We start from the raw sequence: 16,860 nt of genomic DNA on the forward strand, positions 1-16,860 counted from the left end.
GCACTGGGGGTACCAGATGCTCCATGCACCTACTCTGTTGCTGTGTTATATCCCTCCCTCCCTCCCTTATTCCCATGGAGTTCATTTCACAGAAACGTGGAATATTCTGACTTGGAAGGGTCTCACAATGATCAACACGTCCAAGTCATAACTGAATGGCCCATACAGGAGTCCAACCCATGGCCACAGTGTTATTAGCACCATGCTCTAACCTGCTGAGCTAATCTAGGGGTTGTATGGCAGAAGGATAGTGGGAAGTGATGCCTGGCTCCGGGACCTTTTAAAACTGCCTTACCCAAGCGTGGACACCGACGCCCTAAAGGAGACACCAATGGTCCCCTCCCCATGACATGGACACATGAACCAGCACAGTCCTTCCAACAGATCCACAACATTTATTCAATTGCTTTGAAGGTGCAGTAGCGTAAGTGCGTGTCTCTACCTGCGGCCTGCGAGCTCCCCACCGCCGGCCTCGCCACTAGTTGCAGTAGTTTTCCAGTTGGTAGAGGGAGCATGTGTTGTGGCAGCATTGCTCAACAATCCCTCTCTTCACTTTCTCAAACTCCTCCTGCTGGAAGGGCAGCTCTCCCACCTCACCGTGCAAGGGACCGCTCACTGCCAGGGAAGAAAAAGAGAAGCTATGGGACATCACACAGCATCAGGCCTGGCTGCTGAGACCTGAAGACACCCCCTTAGCAGACACCAGATTTTTAAGCTTAAGGAAGGACATTGCAAAGGTTTCCCTAGGTTGATGCTGCTTGGAGCACCTTCAGGCCCCTGCTTCCAAAATAATCCTATGGTGTTCAGAATGTGCCAAGATGAGTGTATATCAGAGTGTGAAGGACAAAGGAACACCAGGGCTTTATGGAGGAAGGTGTGTGGAGAAGAAGAGATAGTCTGGATCCTCCCTGGGGTGAACAGCCAGCAAATAAGATGATAAAATGGGATGATCTGTTCTGCAGAGATGAGTTGTTTTGGACTGCAGCCCCCCTTAGGAGTGTCCATAGGATGGCAAGGACAGTCCAGTCCTGCGTCTGGGTGCATTTCCAAGTGGTTCCTGAACAGCCTGCTCCAGTCAGCTGCCTGGATATAGCCCCAAGTCAATGGCAAAAGCATTTTTGTGTGTCCCTATTCACAGCTGGGGGCAAGTTTTTAGAAGCAATGATAAATTAGGGTATTTGGACAGAGATAAAACTCAACAGAATGTCTTATTTGCTGGTGAGAACTTGAAAAAACGTGTGCATAGATCCGTTCAGGTTTTAGTTGCACAATGAAAAATATGGTAAATGGCAAATAAATCAGAGATTTTTTCCTGCAGGAAGAAAAGAGCCCCTAACAATAAAGAGAAAATGCCTGGAAAGTGAGAATGAGATGTGGTTTCTAGGGCAATATGAAAGTACAGCACAAGATGCAAAATCCCTAAGCCCCCAAAGCGTGATGCAATGAACAAGGCACAAGAGTAACATGAAATCATTACGCTAGTGTGCTAGGAGGGAAATTTAGAGAAGATTTGGTCCAACATTAAGCAGAAGAGGAAATAGCTGGTCAATGTTTTGTGATTTACTTGTCTTCATCCTTCAAGCCAGCTGTGAGTAGACTGTGAACACAACCAGTTTGTGTGACAAAGAAGTGGTGGCTCAGGCAAAAGTCCTGGAAAAAGAGATAGAAAGTCCTCAAATACTTGCAATCTGTTTAGCCTGATCAAATTCTCTGTACAGCAGGGAATTTGGCCAATAAAACTTCCAACCCCTTTATGGTGGTCTTCATAAATAAATAATCAGAGAATGGAGCAAATAATATCACAACTAGCCACTCTAAACAAATTATGGCAAATCCTCTGCTATGACATTACCTGGTTTCACCTTACAAAGACCTCTAAGACTATTTCACAGGATGGTTACATACACAGGAGAAGGAATTGGATACAAATGAAAACAGTATGTGATGGGAAGAGAAATGGTGGGAGAAAGGTATTGTAGTGAGGGGAGGTTAGGTAATGGTCCATTTTGAAATGAGAGGGGTGAAATGGATGTGTTTGGCAGGGTCTCTTCTGCATCTATTCACAGTCTTCATTAGTAGCTTGGAAGATAGAATAAAGGTCATGCTTGCTGGGTTTACAGAGGACCCAGAGCTGAGGAGCCACAGGTACCTATGGCCAGGAGAGACATCACCTTTGCATTACAGCTGGACCATTACAGGTCCTGGCCCTATCTAGATACAAACACCATGCTGAAGGACAGACCTCTGGACTGCCTCATCCCACCTGCATTGCTGTACAGGCACCAAGTTCTCCAGCAGGGGCAGTGACCCAGCACTGCAGGGGATGCTGGCAGGGCTGTCTTCTCCTGACTCCTGGCTCTTGCACTCATCAGTGGCTCAGGAATCCTAAGAAGGGGGAACTAAAGCAGCTCCACCAGCATTTTGTCACCATGAAATAAAAAACATGATAAAACGCCTCTTGAAGGGCAAGATTGGTACTGAAATTTACATTTGAAACTATAGAAACATGGAAAAATGGGTTCAGCAACAGGAAAGATACTAAAGGTAGGCAGTGAGACTGTGTTGCACATTCAGGACAGGGTTTGACTGTGGTAACAAACCTTCAAGGAGTGCTGATCCACCCAAGGGAGGGCCAAGACATCCCAGGGGGACAACAGTCACTATCAATGGAAAATGCAGTGCTACTCTGAAAAAGGCAAAGTGCCTGTGTTGACAGGAACAAGGTGTGAAACTTGAAATACTGTTCTTCCAGTTTAATCACTCTTCGTGGCACTGTTGAAGCCTCAGCTGGGATCCAGTGTTCTTCGCCGGGCTCCACCCAGTAAGGATGTTGACAAATGCAGAACAACTTGCATGGTTAGAGATCTAGAAAATGTGACCTAAGAAGGTAGTAGGGTTGTGTAGCTGAGGACAGGTTAAAACTAGACATGGGAGCAGTATTCAAATATTTTGAAAAGCAGTCACAAAGAAGAAAGGATTCTTCCCCATGTCCACCTCCCCATGTCCCATTGAGAAGACAAGAAATAATTTACAGCATGGGATGTTCAGGTTAGATATTGGGAAGAAACACTCAAGAAGAAGGTCAGATAAGCTAGGGAACAGGCAGTTTCAAAAGGCAGAAGCAGCTTTCTCTCTGGAGGTTTTTATGAACATCCTAGGCAAGTATGGGTAAGGAACAGAATGGGGACAACTGATCCTGTCTTGGGGCAGATGGAGGCTTCTTGAGTTCCTTCCACCTTTATTTTCTATGAATACTCCCAGGCCAGTGAAGTATGAATACTCCCATGCTGCACAAAGAAATAGATGAGTTTGAGCTTTCAGGCACAATTCCTTTTGTCTCATAAATCCTCTTTCCCTGCCTGCCCTCTCATCTGCCTTTTTAACTTGAAGAGCTTTTCACTGGCAATATGATGCTGCTGGTATGCTAAAGGTATTCCTGGCATTCCCCATCAAGGACATTCCTGGTGTCACTGTCAAAGACAGGTGGTTGTTGCATTTCACATCACATAACATAAAAATAATCACATAACACAATTGCTTTGACAGTCAGCCTGACTTACCCAGAGGCTGCTCAACATCCCGTCGGGCTTTGGGGTAGTAGAAGAAACCCCGCTCTCCACACACCAGGTAGAGAGCCTCCACCAAGTGGGAGCCACAGAGGTGCTGGTTGGCAGCCCCGTGGCTGGTCCCAGGTCCGGAAAGAGCGAGAAGGGCCAGAAGAGGCAGCGATCGGATCCAGAGAGCCATGGTGAGCAGGGTGAGGCCTAGGGTTAAGAGCCAGAGGAGACACAGCAAGGTCTAGGAGGAAAAAATAGGTTGTAATCAAGCTCCTTTGGCATGGAAATGAGACCAAAGCAGGAGATGTACCTTCTAAAGATGCACTAGCTTTAGAGGGAAGGAGAACTCTCTGCATCAGGCTTTGCAAGTCACAGTAAATGATTAATGATTATAACCATAAATCCATCTCCATCCACATGCTCACATCACTCTTCATCTCCCTGCTGTCTTGTCTCAAAAGGCCGAACTAGGCTGAAGAACCATTCCACCAAGCCCTATAGCATACATACCCAGGACAGGGAAGATCAGCAGACACTTTCAGAGGAAAAACCCTCTCTGCCACTCTGCAGAAGTGTCTGTAATTTATGATGATGGCCCAAAACCAGCACAATGTGCTCAAAGGCCTGACAAGACCTCATTTTCTTGGGCCAGCAAGCCAGCTACATCCGCTCTAAAAAACTAGCTCTGCTAAACAGGTGGAAGCTAAAAGGGAGGCAATCTGACTTACCCAAAGAGGCGGCAGCAAGAGGTGGAGAGACGTTTGCTCCGAGCGATGATGATTGGTAGTAATATCCTCATTCTCTCATTCCCATATTTATACTCTTTACGTTAGCCCAAGTGACACAAGAGCTACAAGCCCCACCTCCTTGATGACGCTCTAGCCAAAATTTTTGCTACTTGTGCAAATTAATTTCTCTCTGCGTAACATCCACAGATCTTTATGCATGTTAAGACAGAAGCAACAGTTTGCAGTTTCCATCTCATTTAGTCCAACCTGTTTTCTCTTCCCTGAAGCTCTGTCCTGAGCCATCAGTGACCCTTTTAGCAGGAGATAATGGTGCTATTACAGCTGCAATGATTACTAATGACACTAATGCTGGCAATAGACACTGTTGGCATTGAGGCGGCTCAACATCTGTTTCTAAAATGTAAAATTAAAAGCAAACATGTTAATCTGTTTGATTTATATTACCTTGGAAAGTGTGCAGCAATGGGACCGAGTTATTGGTGAAATCATGCTACTGTCAGGTGTTAAAAGAAGAAAAACACATTATTGAGCTGATGCTATCGGTGACCCCACGCACTGGCCATGCGGTGCACAGCAAGAAACACGTGTCCACAGCTTGAACAGGGGGAGGAATGACATCTGCATTTTGCAGGAGACCTTGGATCATCCTTTTGGCTCAGCTCAGGGCCTGAGTTTGAGCATTTGAAATCGTATATGTGGAAAAAAAGTAAACCTTTCCAACTTCTCCCACTGAAAGGCAGGTCCCCTCCTTCACCTGCCCTTTCAAATTTCTGTTTGGGATGACGCAGAGCAAAGACTCAGTCTCTGTCATTTGCAGGTGAGCGCTCTGAGCATCTTAGCTCTTTTCTCTGGGGCTGTGCCCAAATGGTGTCTCTACCACCAAGAAGTATTTCTTGTAAAGCCCGGTGAAAAACAGGAAATATCTAATTAGTCCATTCTGGCTGGCAAATTTGCTTTTAATAGGAAACGGTGTTGTAGGAGTGGTCCACTGGCTTTTATGGGTCTGATTTTGGCAACAGATCTAACTCTCTCTCTTTTTTAACACCATTATCCAATTTTTGGGTACCTTTGTGCTCAATTTTTCTGCCACAATACCAAGCTTGTACCACTTTCTGCTTAAGCTATGTTTTCTTTTGCTTTCCTTTTTTTTTTTTTTTTTTTATTTCTTCATGAGAAGACCCATTTTAAATGCTGGTGAATGAGATTACCTTCAAACTTCCTTTTGCTCCAAATTTTGAGACAAGCACCATTAAGTAGGAGACATTTTCATCTGTTTGAACTCTGGCTTGTTTAGCTTAGAATAAGCTTGGTTCTTCATACACAGCATAAATCAGAAGGAAGTTCACTGAAATCAGCACAATGCCTCGAGATTCGAAACAGACCTTTGATTTCTTGAGTAGCCAAGGCAATTCCATCTGTCAACATCTAGGAGGTAGGAAGTCCCATACGCCCCTTTGAGTGTGAAGTATCATATGTTTGCTAAATGACTGTGATTGCAAAAAGGCTCGTGAGATGCACTAAATCTCTGATGAGCACTCAGGGAGGGGACCCATTTGCTCAAATGGATGCAAGACAAGGTTATCAGTTACATCCCCTGCCATGTAGGTCTTTCAGCCTCCTGCTAATAAATCCAAGTTGTGATGCCCAACTCCAGTTAATAGCACTTCTACACAATGTGTAACACTATCTCTGTCTCTCTTCCCCTCAAAAAAGATATTGGATGTACTTGAACGACCTAGTGATATATCCATGAAGAGGGGCTCAGGTTGCAGCAAGATATAAGTTCAGAGAATTCATTTGGACCTTCTTTCTACTGGGAAAAGACGGGGACTTAACAGTTACAAAGGATAAAAGCTGGCATTTTACCCCACCTGAAGTAGTCAAAGCCAGGAGCAGAAGTGTTGTGTGACTCATGCTTTCTCCAGAGGAGGGACTCCGCAGATGGCATCTCGCACAAAGAGGACAATTTGAAGAATTACCCTACAGATCCCCTTGGCGATCATTTTCCTGCAGTCATCACACTGCGTGAGGCCCAGTGGACTTCAGTCCTGGAGCAGGGTGTTTCCCAGGTTAACCACATGCTGAGATTTGCCATTTAGGGTTTTCCTTCTTGCACTTTTGAATGTTACCTGAGCTCACCTGAAAGGGTGTTTTATTGACAGAGGGACTTTGAAAGGAGGCTCCTCTATCCACTATTGTGTCCCTTCTACGCAGCTTCCCTGCTGGGCTCTTCCCTTTTCCTGAGGCTTACACTACTGAGGTAGCAAAAAAAGCTGTGTTGTTTTGTTTTGGAAGTGCCATGCCATCAGGCTGTTACTTCTCTTGTTCTTGGCTAACCAGATCCTGGAGTTAGCTTCAAAATGCTCGTGGCATTTCTGCAGCATGCCGCAGCAGGGGAAGGGCTGACTGTACCCCAGCGTTGAGGAATTCCTCTTGTCTCCTTGTAGTTTGGGTACAGAAATAAGCCAGAAGATTTATTGCAAGGAAAAAAAAGATATCATGCTGGCTCAATCTTCAGCACAGGCCAAATTTTTTTTGCAAAAGTTTCCTACTTTGATTTTTTTCCTCTTCCAAAATATGATCACTTTGATTATTTATTGGAAAATGTATTTTCTTACCATAAATGGTCCTTTGGAATAAGAAAAATGCTAGCAGTGATATAAATGGATATAAAACGGATATAAACTGTGGAAAGTTTTGTCTTAGAGAGAAAGCTCCCATGTCAGCAGTGAACTGAGAGAGGGGGCCAACAGGGGAGACCATTTCTAGATGGAAAAGCTTTTTCTACTGAAAAATCTCGGTTTACTCTTTCCAGGCTGGGCTTCCCCATGATTTGCATGTGATTAGGCAGTGATGAGCCAAGCACTCACCCATTGTTTCAGCTATGCATGCCTCCTGAGACTTCCTCAGATCCTCTGGTCCACATTGGGCTCATTTGGTGAAGGGTGAGAGGAGCTGGGTGGGAGTGGGTTGCTCCTGCCCTTCATGCTAAACCACCTCCAGACGTGACTCAAAGCCACCTCCTTCCCCCCCATACCCCTGACCCTGAGCAGTTGCATCAGTGGGAACAAGATTTAGGCAATCCCCAGTGTCATGTAATCAAGTTTTACAGTCCGTTGGGAGCACAATAAAATCTTTACTACCGTAGATGTCTCTCGTTTTCAAACCCTTCCTGAAAAAATAACAAGCCCGTTATAGAAGAACTAGTTAACATTTACAAGTTTATGCACATTTTAGTGACAACAAAGGTCAGGAGGCAAGCGAGTTCTCAAAGAGCACCCAGGGACTCCAGAATGCCACACACATCTCCATTGCTGCTCTGATGCTCAGCAGCCATTACCAGGACTGTTCTTCCCATGGCTGTGTATGTGTTGCCCCAAAAGGGTAGCAGAGAGCCCACACAGCAGTGACTGCATGGCTCCTCTTCCCTGAAGGGTGAATTCAGTGGGTTGTGAAGCAAACAGCCTCAGTTCACAGCCTGTGCTGTGCCAGCAGCCTGCCAAAGCATGGCCCTAAGTCACTCTGAGGGATTTGCATTCCCAAGAGCAGCTTTGGGGGTGGCCAGCACCTGGGCTGGGCATCTCAGTACGGCCACTGGTAGTCGGTGGGGATGTGTAGTTGGGACAGTGCACTCAAGCACATTTTAGCTACAGCTTTTAACTCAGCACAGGGAAAGGGAACAGCCGTTGTGCCTTCCAGGCTTTGCTCCCCTCCCTATGCAGGATGCAGCCACAGCTGGTGGCATGGTGGGGAGAGGAGTTTTCCAGGCACACGTGCAGCAACAGAGTGCAACCACCCCATCAGTGGCACTGGTGTGAGATGAAGGGTAGGGAGGTGAACGTGGCGCCAAAGAGGGTGATTAGTTGTGGGAATACTTGCAACCAAATCCTGCAATGCCTGCAAAGTTATGTGGCAGTGGAGACAGCCGACGTGGCCTCAGGGGGGAGAGGGGGCTGCTGTAGCAAAGGGTGAGGCTTTGGCTTATCTGGAGTCACACAATGAGAGATGCCCTTACTTCAAACAGGGCATTGTGCAAGCAGACAAGGGGGACACTCACTGGGGTACAAGTAATCTCTGCTGCTTCTATAAACTAATCTGGGTAGATGCCTGGGTGCAGGGCATGTGAGCTGTCCCCATTGCTCCATCAGCCATCAGGGTCAAGGGAGATGCTCCTGCCAGATTGGATTTCACAATTTTCCAGGTTCTTCTGGGACAGGGACATTATCCCACTGCTTGGAGAATAAGGATGGATTCATAAAACAGAGGGTATATTCCAAAGCCCAGAGTAAGCAACCAGGCCTGACCCATCAATTTCCATACCTTTGGGTTACCTGTGAAGGACAGAGAGGGCTGTGAGTACAGTCCCACCTCTGGAGATACAGCTCATTGGTAGAAGATGATCCAAGGAGCAATTCCAAAGCACCCATAGCTCTCATCAGAGAACAAAGGAGATTCCCAGGTGTGCTGCACCTCCGAGAACAACACCCAAGGACTCAAACCCTCTGGCCACCCCTCCTGAGCACATCAAGCCTCTTGGCAGGGAAATTATGACCTTTGGCAAGCCCAGCTCACCAGAGAGCCTGCAAATTAGTTTGCAAATTAATTTGGCTGCACTTTGCTCAAGCCCCTCTGGTCTCTGCAGGCTCAAACCTCTACACAAGTACAGCTACCCAAGCAAACTAGACCAAATTTAATGAACTCTAAAGTAAAGCTCCCCAAATCTTTCTTTGGACAAGCATATGCAAGGTTATAAATAGAGATGGAAAAAACAGCTAAGCTCCTTTTAACCTCACGAAAATATTACTGGACACATATTTTCTGAGAAGGTAAAGAAGGAAATAGCACCTAAGAGCTCTTAATAGTTCCTAGACACAGCTATTAGCAGACACAGCAGAACAAATTAGTTTGTTTATCAATGAGGAGAAGATGAAAACTGTGGCTATTAATGGCCCAAAAGTAATCCTTGGCATAGATGGAGAAACATTAGAAGAGGTGATGACACCCTGCTAGAGGACAAGTACTGAGCAACAAAAGTAACAAATAACTTCCACAGAGTGGAGGAGCACTGGAAAAGTAGCCTGATCAGCACCAATCTAAAAATACACATTTTCAACACTGATACCACGCCTGTCCTTTGAATCATCAAGTCCACAGGCACAAACAGAGAGGATCTTGACCCAGTCCTCAAGAAACAGCCATGAGAGGGGCCGCTGAGTCCATCAGGGAGTTTTGTCCAGTGTCCACAATTGTAGGCACTGAAGTCTCATTGTGCCACTGCCATGGCTTAAATGCAGGTGGCATCACAGGTACACCTCAGCCCTGGAAAGCGTTTGGTAAAACAGAGGAAAGGATGACCTGGTCCTTGGCCACAATGCTGGAAAACATGGGCAGGCCACCAGAGACCTGAGGGTCTGCAGATGTAGCAGAAAGTGATGGGTGCTATAACTGGGTGCTATGAGCAGCTGAGGTGGCAAGCAGATAAGGAGAGAAAGGCCAAAAAAAAAAAAAAAAAAAAAGAAGGAATGGCTGGCTCAGACTGTAACTGTCCCTGCTTTAAAGTGCTCTCATGGATTGAAAATAAATTATTGTGTCACATACTTCTGTCTTTTTTTCCACTGCTCACCTCTGCAGCTGGACATATGCCACCAGTTTCCTCAGCGATAAAATTGGGGGCTGCAAGTGATACTGTAGGAGGACAGTGAGGAGCAACTTAGTCATTCTCACACTGCACTTTCTGCTGAGTTTAAATGTGAAGCTTTGAGACCCCATTTCCTAGAAGAAACTTTACTTTTAAAAACCCTATTCTGCTATTAGGGTGCTCTTGAAGATTTTGGCTAGGGCTGTCCTGATGCTACTGTCCTGAAGTCCCACTTTTCTCCAGGACATCTGGAGGTGCTGCTTGTTCTTTTAACACTTCAGATTCCTCCAGCTGGACTGGGACCTGAGACAGGATGTGAGATTTGTTTTCCACCTTTCCCCTCACTCCCACAGTGTCATCCATGTGGGAGCTGGTTTTTCACCGACCAGCACAGCTCTGCGCCAAAGGATCTTTCCTAGCATGGGAGTGAATAAAACCCAACCCACTATTGGTTGCTCCCAAGCATTCCTCTTCCTGGCATTATGGTCAGCTACACTGTTCATTCCTCACCCCTGGGATTCTCCACTGGGGCCAGGAGGTGCCAAAGACTTGCAGAAGGGCTGCCCCCTTTCCTGGTTGTGGTTGGTCAGACCCCACTGGAGAGTGGTCTGGTCTACCCTGCCAAGGCATGGGGACTCCCAGGTCTGATATCATTAATTATCTCCGGATAAGTGGATTGTTTTGAGCACTTAAAGCTACTTTAAGGATTTGGATACACATCGGTAACTAGTCCATAGGCTTTCCTATGGGTTCCTAGACAAGGAGGTGTAAATCCTACTGATAAGGCTTGTTAGTGATAGGGGGCTGGGGAGGGGAAGGAGAGGGGGTGTTTGGAGCCAGGCACAGCGATCTCCAGGGGCCGGGAGGGTTAAGCCCACTGCTGCAGCCCCCTCCTGCTGCCGGGGGAGCCCCTGGCCGGGGGGAGGCACTGGGGTGCTGCGGGCAGTCGGGGTCAGGCTGATTTACAGCAGCAGAGGAACCGGGGCTGTTAATTCAAAGTTGCCGCTTATCGGTGTTTAGAAAGCAAGCTCCGATCTGTTGGTTAGCGATTTGCCCTTTGCTGTAAATAGAGGGGCCCCGTGCTTTACTTGACATTTTTGTCCTTATTATCTTGTCTCAGCCTCTGAGGGAGGTGGGAGAGTTATTTAAGGCTGACCTTAGTGGAAGGAAAATGAACAACTCCCTTACCCCACCCTGTTTTTCTCTGGTAGTCCTGGGTAACAATTGTTGCATTGAAGTATCTGTGCAAGACACTTAATCTTCCACCATCCCTAAAAATATTTTGTAGATCAATTCACCCTGCTGTGCCCAGAGAAAATAATCACGAAGAGATGAAGTAGAACTAATGTGAGAAGTAAAAAAAAATGAGTTCTGCATCATTAGCCCTCCAAGGAGGGCCTTGAACCCATCAGGCACTGGAGTTCATCACTTAGCTTGTCTAATTCAAATCTATGTATTATGACTTTGAAAAGCAGTTGCTTCATCCCAAGTAAATCTCTGAACATCAAATGTTCACAGAAACACGTGACAGTGGCTGGTTGGAGCTGGAGAGTTTTGTGGATCTGGGGAAATTTAGATTGAGATCCAAACCCTCTGCAGCTCTGGTGTAGAGCATTTGGGGGATGCACAAAGAACCTGTGAGGGTCCCATCCCTGTTGGGATGTGCATGGGTTTTGGGAGGTCTGCTGTGCAGAAGGCAATAAGTGCATGTGCTACCGCTGCTCCTGAGTGATACACACCTTATACAAGATGTTCAGAGTGAGAGAACTGGTTAACAGAAACACAAAGAATCCCTCCTTCATTTGGAGCACAGGACTTGTTAGACTCAAAAATATCTAATCTCCAAATTCTTGTTTTATTGACCTGCCACCACTAGCCCTATCAGATGCACAATGTGAGTGCTGCAAGGCTACAGTAGCACCTCTGGGGTGGAGACACATGGGGTTTTTAATGCCCTAACCTAACCTTTGCAACCTCTCTATTCAGTTAAAAACAACAACAAAACCAGAACAAAACAAAACAAAAATCACAAAAAAAAAAAAAGCAAAAAAACCCAAAAAACCACAAAAACAAAACAAAACAAAACAAAACAAAAAACCCCCTCCTGATCAGTTTTCAAGACATTTCAGATACTTTCTGCTTTCAGCTGTGCCAGAAAAATGTCAAAAGATCATCTTTCCTCCTAGAAAACCTAGCATTTTTCCAAACATTGTAATGAACAAGTGTTGGAAAACTGAAAACAAATTCCTTGCAGTGGAAAGTGCAGTACCCTTTCTGGTCCCTGGGGAAAAAAACAAGTCTGATTTGAGCTGGATTAGCAGTACGAGTGACAGCTCAGGTCAGACACAGCCTTATCCGAATCAATTCCCCTCTCTGGGGAGGCGGTGCGTGTGTGTGCACATACCTGCGGCTATAGGATTTGTAAATAATTGAGTTCTTCTGATCCGTACCACCACAGCACAAGAAGAAAGATTTGGTCCTGAGGGGGCTGACAGAGGTTCAAGCCCCAGATCTGCCACTTAGACACTTCTTCCCAAAGCTGTTTAGGCATGTAATTACTTTTCCGGCTCTGTGCCTGGTCTGAGTCTCTGGTTCTCTACCTCCTTTTATCTGTCAGCTTTTTACAGGGACACAAGAGCTCTCTTCTACGTCCGAAGCATGTCATGAAGATGAATTCATTACAGCTGTAACACTTTAATGAGTGCTGTGAAGATACAGAGTATCCTCACAAGTCCTAAATTAGGAAACTCCCTCTCAGAGTGTGCTGGGGTGCCTGGGTGCATAGGCCAGATCTGTGCTGGCAATACATTAATCCACCTCTGTCCATGATTCTGGAATGAATTTTAACCAGAGGAAGAATATGGCTTCCATGTAAAAACCAAGCTTGCCGACTGGAATTAGTTTCCTTAAACGTAACTCTGGAGTGGGACACAAAGCATACACCAGCACCCCTGTTTGACTGGAGCCACTGGAACTGAACAGGAATAGTGAGAAATGCTGGGAGAGAATGCACGTAGTGAAGACAAGTCCCCTGGAGTTTTACTGTTTAAAAGAGACCTCCCAACTACTGTTTCATGCATAATTGTGCAATTGGTAATATCCTGCCAAAGAAAGGCTTAGATCATCTCATCTGCAAAGACGGGAGCATTTTCCACCTCCAAGTAAACATTTTGCATGAGTACAAGTTGAAGATCTTCATCATAACATGCCCCAAGCTGGATTTTGCACACTGCCTGTAGGCAAGACAGCTGACTCGAATCTGGACTGCAGAAGGATGCAAGAGCCAAACTCAGGATGCTAGACCAGAAATATATTTTTTTATTCTTAATATCATGTCAGCAGCAGCACAATTCCAAAATGAAAAATAATTCTGTTTCATATTTTTTTACACAGAGAGACAGACAGATATCCACCCACAGCAGCAGCAGCAACAACAGCGAGACCGCTCAGCGAGGCACTGCGACACGCACATACCAGAGAGCACAGTGGGGCCTGGCTACGAGGAAGGCTTTTTTTCCTTTCTTCCTCCCTTGCCAGCCCATGCTTCATTTATGGGAGGGTTCAGCTCGGGCTGACCCATCACCTTGGCTTTCCCCAGTCACTTTTTGTACAGCTTACAGTCATGTTTGGTGAGTTCTGGGGAAATGGCGTGAAGGTTTCAATGACCCGCCCAAAGGACATGAGTTCGTGCTTAACTCTAAGCAGCCACATGGTCCTACAAATCTGCTCCACTGTCAGGAAAAGGGAATTTGTAACATCTTTTGGTGAAGAGGGTGACTGAGTAGATCCTCCAAGTCTTTTTCTCTGAGCGATCTAAAGGCCAGGCTGGATGGAGCTCTGAGCAACCTGATCCAGTGAAATGTGCCCCTGCCTGTGGCAGAGGGCTTGGAACTGAATGATCTTTAGGGTCCTTTCCAACCTGAACCATTCTATGATTCTATGATCTCGTTCAAGGCAAGTTTACAAATCTAACCAGCCTTGTGCACAATACTTAAGGGATACCTTAAGACAAAATTGAAAGCATGGGAAAAATCCAAGACAACTCAGGAAAAAGCCTCAAAACAGGAATACTGGAGGGTTACAGGAAATCCCAACAATATCAGAGATTACAGCAAGGGCTGTGGGCGCCTCTCCAGCCCACAGGAAGCTGATGGGTGATAGAGACCAAATGTTCCCTGATATGGGAGAGTGGATGAAAGGAGACTCAAGGATACACCGCCTCTAATAGTGGGACTGCTATGGGAAGCAGCAATAATCTGTACCAAGGCAACATCACAATATCAGCTGCTTCAACGGGAAAATTGTGTTTTAAAAGAGTCTATCAAGTGACTTGAAATAGGTTTGTCTCTAGAAAAGGAATACCATCTAGTGGCCCAAAAAGGCAATAAGGATGTGCAATGGCAATTAAAGAATCAGATGAATTTAGAAAAAGAGAAAGAAAAACTACAGAAGTAAAGAGAGAGATTAACATATATAGTACAGCGATTTGCCCTGGAGCAAGGGAGAGCTCAAAAGGGACCTGATCATCGCAAAATGCAAAGCTAAAATTAGGCACTTGCAAGAGCAGATTGGGATGCAAAAATTAAAAATAACTGCTGGAGTTGCTGAAAGTAGTGGAGAGAACTGGATCAGGAGTTGTCACAGGAATATGATTTCATGGATGATATTGGCAAATGGGAAAAGAATGAAAAGTTGAGAGTAGTACATATCTCACAAAGACTACAGATGCTGTCCTGGGGTTGATGAGTAAAGCAGATAGAACTGCTGTAGCTGCTAAAATGAAAAAAAAAATAAAAATGTGACCCCAAGGTAAGTAAGCTGCGGATATGAAGGCACTGAAAGAAAGCACAACAGTAGAGAAACTGCTTCATATTTGGCATTACGAGGGGATTAGTGATAAATTGATTAGAGTGTGTGCTCCGCTATCTTTAATCCATTGTACGTCAGGCACCTCCTTGTTAAAAATTTAATTTTGCCATGATGGGCATTTAATCAAATTCTCCAGCAGAATGGTAAGACAAGGACACAACTGGCAGCATTACTACCGGTCCATAAGCTTGAAGAAGATGGAGAATCTTTAATAAACCGATAGGGAGATGCTTGAATGTCAGCAGGGCCTGATACTGTGTACCAACCACCCACTCCCAGTGGAGTGCAGGTATCTCCATTGTCCCTGGCAGCCCTGAGGCTGAGTCAGGCTCCTTGGACAGCAGATGAATTAGGAGAGCTAGTGGTACAAACGCACCCCCATGATTCACACTATGCTCCCATATGGCAAAATGCAGGAGAAGAAGTAATTTACAGAGTTGCTTTCACATTAAGAGACAAACAATACACTTTTACTTGCATCCCACAGGGCCGAGCACCTGCCCTGCTGCACATGCTTGTGTTAGTAAGTGTTTGACTGATGTATGTGGGGGACAAAGAAAAGAAATTGCCTTATGTGATGGTACTTGGGGAACTGCAGCTACAGAAGAAGAGGTACAAGAGAGAAGTTGCTGAGTTTTAAAATTAGTAGACCAAATAGGATTTAAAGTCAATTTGAATATGGCACAACTAAATCAACCCCAAGTTAAATGCTTGGCTACTGGAACTGGTGAAAGAAGAAGATGGATAAATGCTAGAAAGGTTAAGCTTTCTGTGATATAAAGATTCCCACTAATCAATCCCAACGCTGAAGAGTGCTGGGAGGATTTAATTTCTTATGGCAGCATATCTATAACTGTGCTAGTATCTTATGGCAGCATATCCATCTTTGCTAGTAGCAGCAGAGCATTAGGGAAATGACAGGAAAAGAATCAGGAAGGGAGCTGGAGCAAAGACGAAGACAGTGTTTTATCTGACGTGAAAGAAGCTGCTTGAAAAGCTTCTGTTCTAAAATTCCCAGTCAAACGAAAATTATTCATAATAAGAACTTCAACATGAGCTGATACTGTGGAAGCAGTGCTCTTACAGATAAATAGTGAAAGAAAATGGATACTAGTAGCATACAAGTCTTCTCCTCTCCAGTGGCTGGATCAAAATTTCCCTGGCCATGAGAAAACTTGGTTAGAGGCAGTATGGACTATGGTGGAGTTTGAGGCTTTCCTCCTCAGTAGTGAAGTTGTACCCCAGTCTACTCATACTCTGCTTTTAAGCACGGAGAGAATAAATGAATATCAATGTGGACACCCTTTTAAAGGAAACCACAAATAAACCAAAAGGTATTGCACACTCATAGGAGTGCTACATTTGAACAAAGTGGAAGAATAATCCAAGATACTGCTGTCAGTGGAACGAGGGAACAAATAGTGGGGAAAGTAGAAAAAGGATCATGACAAGGAGCTTACAGGTTGTCAGTAGAAGACAAACCTTTCTACACAGTATCTCTCTACAGATAGCTACTACACTGATAATAGAACAAAACTGGGTGCATGATAGGGAGAAGGGCAATGGCAAGCACATAATAGGACACCTATGAAGAAAAGAAGAGTTGTATTTTAAAAGCTTAAATGGAGACTGGAGATCAAATATATGTATAGGATGTTAAAGTAATGGGAAGACTAAAAGCAATACTGAGAAATAATTTAGTGAGCAAGGAGATAAATTAACTGCAACCCCAACAAGGTATCAGCTAAAAAAAAAGAAGATGGGATGCATACTGTGGCCAGCTGAATGAGAGCAAATTATCTTAGACTGACATAGTGAGTTGCCTTAAGGAGTGCAGGGTACTCAGAAAAGAGTGCAAAGAATTTATATTTGCCCCCAAACTAAGCAAGAAACAGAGGACATAAATAAAAATTGTATAAGGTGTGCAATGATGCAAAAGTGGATTACTAAAAGCAAGCTGCCAGCGCTACTGCATTGCCTAAACCAAGGACTGTGACTGCAAAGGGATCACCCAGATAAACTGTCACAAACTTGAGTATCGCTATCT

The 16,860-nt window shown here is 45.1% G+C and overlaps 1 protein-coding gene across 1 annotated transcript in view; it reads right to left on the minus strand.

Annotated features, from left to right (window-relative positions):
- Positions 1–455: 455 nt before the first annotated feature.
- The window catches only part of LOC126651080 (tyrosine 3-monooxygenase), a 36,918-nt gene continuing 20,513 nt past the window's right edge, over positions 456–16,860 (minus strand). The window contains exons 14-15 of the mRNA XM_050336608.1: positions 3,561–3,798; positions 456–615 (exon numbers count right to left, since the gene is read on the minus strand). Coding sequence (XP_050192565.1) covers positions 479–615; positions 3,561–3,798 — 375 coding nt within the window. The 3' untranslated portion in view covers positions 456–478. The remainder of the gene's footprint in view (positions 616–3,560; positions 3,799–16,860) is intronic.

The sequence above is a fragment of the Myiozetetes cayanensis genome, unplaced genomic scaffold (assembly GCF_022539395.1).
Source record: "Myiozetetes cayanensis isolate MyiCay16 unplaced genomic scaffold, myiCay2020 scf6-25, whole genome shotgun sequence".
In the NCBI taxonomy this organism is placed as follows: Eukaryota; Metazoa; Chordata; class Aves; order Passeriformes; family Tyrannidae; genus Myiozetetes; species Myiozetetes cayanensis.